The 10,565-nt window shown below is 45.3% G+C and overlaps 2 protein-coding genes across 2 annotated transcripts; both read right to left on the reverse strand.

The window, feature by feature from the left end:
- Positions 1 to 774: 774 nt before the first annotated feature.
- On the reverse strand, positions 775 to 3,593 carry LOC139412427 (uncharacterized). The gene is made up of 5 exons (XM_071159221.1): positions 3,478 to 3,593; positions 3,253 to 3,263; positions 1,650 to 1,763; positions 974 to 1,515; positions 775 to 855 (listed from the first exon to the last, which is right to left on the reverse strand). Exons 1-5 carry the CDS (start codon positions 3,591 to 3,593, stop codon positions 775 to 777), a joined length of 864 nt encoding a protein of 287 aa, XP_071015322.1.
- Positions 3,594 to 5,095: 1,502 nt separating this feature from the next.
- On the reverse strand, positions 5,096 to 9,853 carry LOC139412428 (uncharacterized). The gene is made up of 8 exons (XM_071159222.1): positions 9,821 to 9,853; positions 9,183 to 9,286; positions 8,420 to 8,882; positions 8,154 to 8,255; positions 8,036 to 8,072; positions 7,865 to 7,936; positions 5,826 to 7,739; positions 5,096 to 5,728 (listed from the first exon to the last, which is right to left on the reverse strand). The coding sequence occupies exons 1-8, from the start codon at positions 9,851 to 9,853 to the stop codon at positions 5,631 to 5,633; spliced, it is 2,823 nt and encodes a 940-aa protein (XP_071015323.1). The 3' UTR covers positions 5,096 to 5,630.
- Positions 9,854 to 10,565: the final 712 nt, after the last annotated feature.

The following is a 10,565-nucleotide window of genomic DNA, read 5'->3' on the forward strand; positions in this document are numbered from 1 at the left end:
GAAAATGCAGTCCGATATGCTCTGGGTTGTTATACTGTGCAGACTGGCAGGAATTGACCGGGCTGAGGCTGGCTGATGTCTGAGTTAACGGTGATGACCGCTAGCAGTGGCTAACTGACTACTAACTAGTTAGCTGGCTAGCTTCTGATGGGGGTTCTGGTTCTAAAGTGTAAAACAAATAGCAGATCCATACCACATTGGGTGAGGCGGGTTGCAGGAGAGTATGTTCAGTCCGTAGATGGAAAATGAGATTAAAAAGATATATACATGGGACAAACAGACATCTGACGGCTACGCCATCTTGGAACACACATAAGAATGATGGAGGCCACTGTGTACTTGGGGACTTTCATACCCTTCCACAGATCTTTGTCTCTACACAATCCTGTCTCTGAGCTCTAAATCAAATCAAATCAACCTAACAACCTTACCTTAACATGAAATGCTTACTTACAAGCCTTTATCCAACAACGCAGTTCAAGAAATAAAGTTAAGAAAATATTTACGAAATAAACGAAATAAAATTACATAACAATAACAAGGCTTTATACAGGGGGTACAGGGTCAATGTGGACAATCTACTGACAATTCCTTTGACATCATGGCTTGGTTTTTGCTATGACATGCACTGTCAACTGTGGGACCTTATATAGACAGGTGCGTGCCTTTTTCAATTTTATAATAAGGCTGTAAAGTAACAAAATGTGGAAAAAGCAAAGAGGTCTGAATACTTTCCGAAGGCACGGCACACACACACACACACACACGGTTTACTCACTTTAAATGGCTTAGATCCTTCGAAATGCGGCCACACAGCTGATAAGAATATGAGAACGAAGTGCCATCACTGTGAACCTGAGACAGCAAGACAGATAATTTACTTCACACCAATCTAACAAAACGGACGGGTTAAAAATTCCACTAAATGGTCAATATATATTCTATTTCTTGGTTGAAAACTGGTCACCCTTACGTTGGAGGACCTCCAGGGGGCTATTGCTGCAACTGCCTTCTGTTTGCAGCTGCTTCCCTCCCCAATCCTGGAAACCTCCTGAGTTTCAAACATCCAGGAGGGCAGGCTGCAGTTCTTCTGCATATTTTCCTCCTCCCAGGTGATATCATTATCCTCGGGGGTCTGCACAGAACTCTTCTTCTTAATAACCTTCCTACACCTCTTCACAACATCCTCCTCCACCTGATCCTGCTGCTCCGTGACTGGAAGTTGAAGTGTTGTGGTTAAGCCACTGTGGTGGAGCTTCATGCCAGAGCATTGGTGCTTTGTAGATAGACTCACAGTGGAGGAGCCGCCACTGGAGGGGAGTAGGCTGTGGGAGGGGCCTGGTTTTTGATAAGGAGGAAGGGAGTGCTCGCCTGACCTTTGGGTGGCCCCATGGGTCAGGGTTGGCACCTGGGTGTTGGTTGCCACGGGAAACGTTGCAAGGGTGACTGGTTGTGGAGTGGGGTCGAGCAGAGACGGGCTCTTCTGGAGGGGGAGGGGCTCCGAGGTGATGGATTCTGTCAGGGAACCAATGAGAGACAGAAGTTAGAATATCTCTAGTACGGCGCAAAGACAAATGTGCATGGTGTGACGTGTGTGTGTGTGTGTGTAAAGGTTGAATGATTAAAAAGTTAAAAGGAAAGGAGCACACCGTCAGATGCAGAGGAGGTCCTGAGCAGCTCAGCTGCTGGAGCAAACATGTCCCATGGGCTCGCCACTGCTCCTCCGGTCACCCCTGACACCACCTCACCATCCATACTCTCCTCTAGAGAGAGGGAGAGAAAAATATAGATATTTGTACACACACTGGGCTCTATTGTGGTAGCAGCATACTTCAGCTAGCAGTAACAGATAGCAAATACTTAATCTACAGCATGGACCAGTTAACAACCATAACTCACGGGAAAGTGTGGGACCATGAGTAGGATGTCTTCTCTCCAGAGGCACTGGCCTGTCAATCTGCCTAATGTCAGCAGCAACGATTGGTTGATCGGTCTCTGGTGTGTCTGTCGGTCTGTCTTCAGATTGAGGGACCAGTCCACTCCGCGTTTCACTGTTGTCTTCTAAATAAAACACAACGGTCAGCTCAGAAAGACCAAACAGGTGTAAGTGATTTTCAGGTGTGAGAGAGAGGGTGAGACACCCTTAAGTGTTACCTGAGGGTGTGTGTAGTTTCTGGCTCAGATCATCTGGGATGTGTAGGTGAGACACAGGGACATTGAAAGTATCCTCCCTCTAGGAAAAAACAACAACCTTCTTGTAAAATTGCAGTGGGGGGGGGGGGTTGTGGGTGTCCTCAGGAGTTCCATCACATCCTTCAACAGAGCGTGGCCCCAGTCATGTTGCCACCCTCACCTTCTTGCCCTTTGTGCAGTTGTCTGTGCCCAATAATGTTTGTACTCTGTTTTGTGCTGCTACCATGTTGTGCTGCTGCCATGATGTTGTCATGTGTTGCTGCCATGCTATGTTGTCGTCTTAGGTCTCCCTTTATGTAGTGTTGTGTTGTCTCTCTTGTTGTGATGTGTTTTGTCCTATATTTTTATTTAATACATTTTTATTTTTAATATCAGCCCCCGTCCCCGCAGGAGGCCTTTTGGTAGGCCGTCATTGTAAATAAGAATATGTTCTTAACTGACTTGCCTCGTTAAATAACATTTGGAGAAAAAAAAAACATATAAATACACACACCCCATACTCACCTCCATGTTGTTCAGACATTTTGTCTGACTGAGTTGAGTGATGTGCTGAAACAAAAGCAAGTTGGAGAGTCACTACATTTAATGTGTGTATCACAGGAGGCTAGTGAGGAGAGAACGGCTCATAATATTGGCTGGAACGGAGCAAATGGAATGGCATCAAAGACCTGGAAACCATGTGTTCGATGCATTTGTTACCATTTCACTCAATCCGCTCCAGTCATTAGAATGAGCCTGTTCTTCCCAATTAAGGTGCATATGTGTGGGTGTCTGGGTTTGGAGGCCAGGAGGTGCGTCTCTTACCAGCAAGGGCTGTTGTCTTTAGCTCACCAACCGATAAGTAAAACTGGCTCCTTGTCTGAGGAGATGAGGACACATTTAGAGTAAAATAAAATATGAATGGTAAAGAATAAAGAACAGGAGCTGTCTCTCTAAGACCAAAGGACTACTCTAGTACCAGTATCATAGGATCATTCACCTGCTCAGAGTCCATGTTGAACTGCAGGGTGTATGAATACACACACACTGTGCAATTAATGAGACTGGAGAAGCACTCACGGTCCTCCTGCCTGCCAGAGGATACAGATAGATAGAAATGCATCACCATTTGCTGTATGGTTTTTAATTACCTTAATAAGTTTTGTCTCGTCTTGTTTCTCCTTATGTTGGCTGTTTAGATTTGTACTGGGCTTAAAAAGAAATGGTTTATAGGTGGGTTTTAGACATACATGTAATTTAATATGATCTCATAGGCCTCTACGCTTGTCCTAAATGTTAACTCACTCCTGAAGAGTCTCCCAGGCGTCCTGGGTCAGTATGGCGGGGATGTGCACCACTCCATCAGAGAGGAACAGCAATGTTGTCAAACCCTCAGTCGGCCGGGCTTGGAACTCTGACATCCGGCCGACCTACACACACACACACACACACACACCTTCTAAACTTGGAACACAGGCCTTGCATGAAGTGTATGTACTAGATGCCTCATTACCCCAACAACATGCACTTTTATCAGAGTGTTCTTCTTCTCCTCCTTTGGCTCTGTGCCATAACTCAGGATGACCTGCTCTATCCAGGACTCCAACTTAGTCCTCCTACCCCGAGTCATGGCCACGCACCTTAAAACACTGGTGACAGGCATGTACAGAATAATGTTACAGTTGAGAGTTGATGGCACTAGTCCCTTATACTATTTTCAGTATACTAGCTAGTTTTACCTGTTATTACACTAACTGTGGTGACTATAATATCCATACACAGTTGTGGATTTATTAACTAGCTAAACATTGCAGTGAAAAGCCTCTCATGGTACTAACTTTCCCACACATAACTAGTTTACAAACTGAGATAAATTAGAACTAGGCCTAGCTAATAGAATAGATCATATCGAGAAAACATCAATACCAACTTTAACGTTACTTAGCTAGCTTTGTTGTGAACTGTACGGCGAAGTCTTCCTCCTACTCATGTGACAGAAAACTTAGCTGCTTACCCCTAACGTTAGCTAGCTACTGTAGATCCCCTAGGTCAGTGGTTCATAACCTTTTTTTAGTTACTGTACCACCAACTGAATTTTGCTTTGCCCGGAGTACCTCTGAAGTACCCCTTCATGTGCATTTGGTCTTATGTGTCTACTCAATTACCACCCCTGGTTGGGAACCACTGCCCTAGGTCGTCATGTCGTTTAGATTTACACTATTACATTTGGGAACAGCGGCAATTAAATATTGCAACTCACCTGATAGTAAAACAACGACAACCACCTTTGAGTCTGATTGAATGTAGCGGTTCCACTGACTGATGTTACTTTATTTACGTTCCGTTGGGGAACCTTTCCAAAGCAAATGGTTCCCACTGCAATCCCCTATCATGGGAAACACTGTTCACGGCATTTCGATACCGAAGTGTGTCCTGTCCCACTGCACACGCACACGTTATATTCCTTTCCTTGTCCATTCATGACCCCTTATCTAAAATGTCTGTATTAAAGCACTTGTGGGGAACACCTGTATAGTCCCTTCATCTACCCTTAAAAAAATAAAGGAGATGAGGAAATTATGTCTATAGGAGTAACTTATTGGGAGCAACATCCCCTAGTGTAATTGCTCCCCTCTGTCTGCCCTTGACAATTTGTCCTTGGAGACAGGTGATGGCCAGATATGGTTCAGCAACCACATATTACCTTAATCAATCCAATAATTTCTGTCCGTCAAGGTGTATCGTTGAGGGCATATGGGAATAGGGCAATGATTCACTCTGGTACTACCATGAAGAAACACTTCTATCTCTCCCCTTCCACCAACTTTTGCCATACATCTCTGGTTTAGGCTTAGTTATAGACATTCAAAAGAGACTGGGAGCTAGGAACTAACAGACGGACTGAAACATGATGAAGACATCATGACATTATGAATATTCCTTTTAATTATCATAAGTACTGTGTCTCATATCCATCTATTGTAAACATATTTCACCACAGTTGATGTATTACATAATCATACAATACGTGCAATGCAAATGTAAACATGGTTGAGAAAAAAAAGGACACGTTGCTGGGTCAGTCCATTTGTGTCACACAGAGGGGGTCTCAGTTCTTTGGTTCCGATGTTCCACCCTCTGCGGTTTTCTGCTGTGATGTGGTCCCTGTACTCAGTTCCATGGACTGTCCCCCCATTTATTTTACTGTGGTCTCCCCTGCCTCTATCACAGTAGTTGGTCCCTTGTTTGACTTGCTCTCTACCACCTCCTTAGTTTTGAACTCTTTTTCATCTGACACATTGGTCCCTCCTTCCCTCTTTTTATCCCCATCCTTTTTACACAACTCTCTTTCTTCATTTGATTTGTTCCCTTCTACTCCCTGCCTCATTATCTCATCTACCTTCTGCAGACCCTCCTCCTCTTTTATGGTTTTGCATATGTTGTGCGCCAATGATTTGTTATTTTTCTTTCTCTGTGGCCCTCCTGACATCTTCTTCCTTGCTACGTTTCTCTTCTGTCTCCTTGTTCCTCTCTACCCTCTCAGCATCCAGGTCATCTGTAGGAGAGGAAAGGGAGGGACAACATTTTATTTTCAACAGGTTAATTCCAAATTTCAAGCAATATTATTATTACTATTGAACGCACACACTTACTTGTACCCTTAGTCATGGACAGCAGTCCCATTGCAGGATTAAGGCTAATTCTCTCCTCAGGTAATGGTTGAATAGTATTAGTTGGTGTAGGGCTAGCAGAGTTAGTGGGTGTTGGACTGGAAGAGTTAGTGGGGCTATGAGTAGAAGAGTTAGTGGGACTATGAGTAACATAATTAGTGGGGATTGAGATAGTGGTGTGTGTAGTAGAGTTAGTAGGTTTAGTGGTGTTGGTGGGATTTGAAGGGTTAGTGGGGGTGTTGGTAGTAGAGTTAGTGGGGTTGGGGCTACTGATGAGGACAGAAGAGTTAGTGGCAGTGGTGATATTGGAACAGCCTGTAGAGATAGTGGTGACGGGGCTAGAGTTAATGGGGGTGGGGGTAGTGGTCAGGATAGTAGAGTTAGTTGGGATGGGACTAGTAGTGTTAGTAGTGGTGTGAGTAGAAGAGAATATGGGGGAGGAAATATTGGTGGAGTTAGTTGAGTGAGTGGCAGTGGGGATAGAAGTGACAGTGGGGGAGTGATTATTAGAGATAATGGGAATCGGACTGCTAGGGATAGTAGCAGTGTAAGCAGCACAGTTAGTGGAAGTGGAGCTGGTAGAGGAAGTAGGGATAGGACTAGTAGAGTTAGTGGGGCTTGAGGTAGAAGTGAAGTTGACAGAGTTAGTTGCGCTGGTATTGTGAGTTCCGGTTTGGGTAGCGTTGGAGTCCGTGGAGTTTATGGAGATATGGGTAGGAGTGGAAGCACCATTTATAGAATTAAGGGTCGAGGTTGTTATAGTAGCAGCAGGAGATGGAGGTGGGGTAACTGAATTAGTAATTAGGGTAGTGGGGGTGGGACACAGAGAGGTAGTGGGACTCAGAGAGTTAGTGGGGGTGGGACACAGAGAGTTAGTGGGGGTGGGAGTAGAAGTGTTGTTGCCAGCAGAAACAATTATGGAGATGGGAGTATTTAGTGTTGGAGTTGTCGAGTCAGTAGAAGTTGAGGCAGTAGTATCAGTAAGGGTAGGGGTAGAAGCATTAGTGATGGGGGTTGTTGATGTATGGGTATCAGTATTAGTGTTAACAGGTGTTGGGGCAGTAATGCTTGTAATGGTGATCGTGACTAGATTAGAGATGGACGACGCAGAGGTGGTTGGGGTGGTGGAGTCAGTGGAGGCAAGGGGAGTTGGGGTGGGGGTAATAGTGGGGATAGAGTCAAAGTTAATGTCAGTAGGGGGGGTGGAAGTTGTAATATTCATAGGGCCAGATGTAGTTGTGATGGAGGAATTGGTAGTGGTTGTGGCAGGGTTAGTACTGGAGATGAAGGTGGTGGTGTTGGGGGTGGGTGCTGTAATATTGATAGGGGTAGGTGCGGACATTGTAGAGGGGATGATGTCATTGAGGATTGAATTAGAGGAAGTAGCAGTAGTAGAAACGGGGATGGAAGAGTTAGTGGGATCTGGGACAGGGGAGGGAATGATGTTGTCAGTGAGAATATAAGAGTTTGTTGGATCTGGGACAGGGGAGGGAATGATGGTGTCAGTGGGAATAGAAGAGTTAGTGGGATCTGGGACAGGGGAGGGAATGATGGTGTCAGTGAGAATAGAATAGTTAGTGGGATCTGGGACAGGGGAGGGAATGATGGTGTCTGTGGGAATAGAAGAGTTAGTGGGATCTGGGACAGTGATGGGAATAGTGGTGTCAGTGGGGATAGGTTTAGAACTGGTAGGGGTATCAGTGATACTAGGGGTGGGGTCTGTGGGGGAACATGCTTCTCCTTCCTGTATTTGGGATAGGTCATTCTCAGGGGTGAGATGACCGGAGATAGTGGGAGGTGGGGTTGGGCCTCGCTTAATTATTGGCTTAGGAGGCACAGCAGGTTTCCCAGCTGACTCATGTGCGGACACACTCTGTCGGACCGCTCGTCTCGTATCTAAAGAGAAAGAAGATGAGCATAAGATACACAAAATTGTATACAATAGCGTGTGTTTGTGTGTGTGTGTGTGTGTGCGTGTGTGTGTTTGTCTGCATGAGTGTATTTGTGCATGTGTGTGTTACCTGATGAGGTGGACATGGTCCGGGGCTTCATAAATGTGGGTGGGGGCTCAGGTTTATTATCGATGATAGTGCCTAGAACCGAGAAAGAAAATGAAGGAAAACACACATCCATTACCACACACAGACTTGCACATATACTCTAGCAAGTGTTATATGAGTAAAAGGACTTACCCTCTGATTCAGCTTTTTTCATCTCTCCCTCCTGACTCTGTAGAATGGAATAAGAAGTTGTATGTTTTCCATATAGACACACAACCACATACACACTCAGATAAATGCACATACACACCTGTGTCTCTCCTGGCTGAGCTTTGGACACACCAATACGTTGTAGCATGAGCTGGAGGCGCTGCTCAAAGCCATGATGGCTGTCAGACGAGTGTTTCTGAAACTAACCAGAACCAAGGAGAAGCAGTCAGTGCCGATAAGACCAAACTAAAGAATGCTCAAAATAAAAGCAAAAACAATCCTTTCATAGGCAGTGTAGAATTTACCAAATTGCTTTAACCCATCAAATTGTTTCAAAGGGTCGGTTGAACACATTTGAATATCTACCTTTCCTTGTGCAGTGTTCTTGGTGTTCCCAGCGTTGGCTGCGGATCCAGAGAGCAGAATGAGAGACTGTGACTTCCCCTCTCTTAGCGCACGACGGGGTAGAGCCTCACCCCTCAGTGGAGTGGGACCATCAGGAGGGGTTTCTGCTTCCACTGGATCTCCTGTCACAAAGCTGTCATCCACACTCTCTTTCTCTTTCACTTTTTCATTCTCCTTCACTTGATCTTTTTCAGCTCTGGTGGCCTCCCTAAGAGGCCGAATTAGGTCGGCGATGGAGGTCTTCTTGGCCTTCCCCTCTTGGCTTCCCTCTGATTTCACAGCCCTCCGCTTTTTAAGGGTGAAGAACTCGCCCAGCTTCCTCCGTAGGGTTCTGGAAGGGGCGGGGCAAGGGGCGGCACTAGCAGGCGCTACTTCCACTTCCTGTTCAGTAATGGGAGGTTCCTCAGACTCATTCTGTGTTTTCCTGGATGAAGAGTCAGAGTAGCACAGGATCAGCATGTGTGTGTTTGTCAATCATAGGGCCCAAGTTTTTCCTGGCCATGTGGCCTGAGCTGGACAAGCTGGGGCCTGCATGCAGGTAATGTGGTCAGGAAAATGTTATAAATTATATTTCTTGAATGTACTTATTGTAGGTTGTTATGAATATGAGCATCTCATAAGTTACTCAAATTTAAAGAGGTTTATTGTGAGCTAGTTAAGATGTGTTGGGGATGAGATAGTGAAGTGTCAGATTATCTAAAAATGAGTTTGGTCAGATACTCACACGGTGTCGACAGGAAGGACTCTCTTAGTAAAGAACTCTTCAACTCCCTCATCAACTCGCCCCATGTGATTAGGGACTCCATTTTCATTGTCAACCACCGATTCCTGTGTCACACCCATGCATACACGCACAGAGAAAGACATGTGTTTTACGACATCTGTGATTATTAGGTGTTTGTGTGTGAGAATGTGTGTGAGTGCAGTTAGACTACCAGAGAAATAGAAAGCAAAAGGGTTTCCAATTCGTGGAAAGAGTGCTATGTTGGATATCAGGTTACTGAGAGCAGTTTACTTCATATAGCACATAGTAATTATTACATAAAATTGTCACCTCATGGGCTCAGACTTCCCTGACACACAGAATATACACATCAACACCTCATATATCCCCTAGATCTACATTATCAGACTACCATTGGTATGTACAATTACCAATGACTGACTCAGAAGACCATTAATACCCTATGATGTCATCTCCTGTGGCACTAAGGCTGCCCATGTGATTAGGTTTGGTTTAGTTCATCCAACAAAACCAGCATTACATGTGCAACTCTGATCGTGACTGATACAGTACCAATGGCAGGCATACAATGGATAAGGTGATGATGGCTAAAGTAGAGAAAATTCACACATACCTACCAAGAAAAAGCCCACCAGCTTCAGACGAAGCATTATATAGCCCTAGAAATTAGCCACATACAATCACAATCCTATACACAAAGGCAATCCCCCCAAACACACACTATTGGTGTTGAATATGCAAGCAGCTGGTTGCTGTTGCGATACAAGTACCTTGAATCAAGCAGGCACCAGGCATCTTCCCTCCATCCCTCCCTCTCCCCACTGTACCCTATCACATCTCCCCTCACCATTATGCCTCTACACAGCACCCATATTTTTCCATCCCTCTGTACCTGTAGTCTGCTGGGGCGGAGGTGTTGGTTTTGTCGGTGTGGTCTAGGTCTGCTGCGGGTGTAGTGCCTCAGCGCCGGCCCGCCCAATGGAAGCTCCATAAGGGGAGACACAGCACTCCGTTGTCGTGGTGCTCTGTTGCCAAGGCACGGTTGCTAAGAGCACCAGCAGCAGTATTCACTGCCTCCACCAAGGTAGGAGGGGCCAAGCTGAGCTAGACTGACAGATTTGACAACAAGGGGCCTCGCCTTTCTACCCCACCCCCCTTTCCTCCGAAAGCGTGAGGAAGACCAAAAGAATAAGACAGAGAAAGAATGGAGTAATTTAGAGCTTGTGTTAGAGGGAGAGTGGTGTAGGTGCACAAGGCAGTCTAGCATATATTAATTTCTAATATAAATTAAGGTTCTTCATGGAACTGACCAAAATGCAGGAAGGGAACAATATGTGCTAAAATTACAAATTAATAATTGAT

Source organism: Oncorhynchus clarkii, chromosome 6 (assembly GCF_045791955.1).
Source record: "Oncorhynchus clarkii lewisi isolate Uvic-CL-2024 chromosome 6, UVic_Ocla_1.0, whole genome shotgun sequence".
NCBI lineage: Eukaryota > Metazoa > Chordata > Actinopteri > Salmoniformes > Salmonidae > Oncorhynchus > Oncorhynchus clarkii.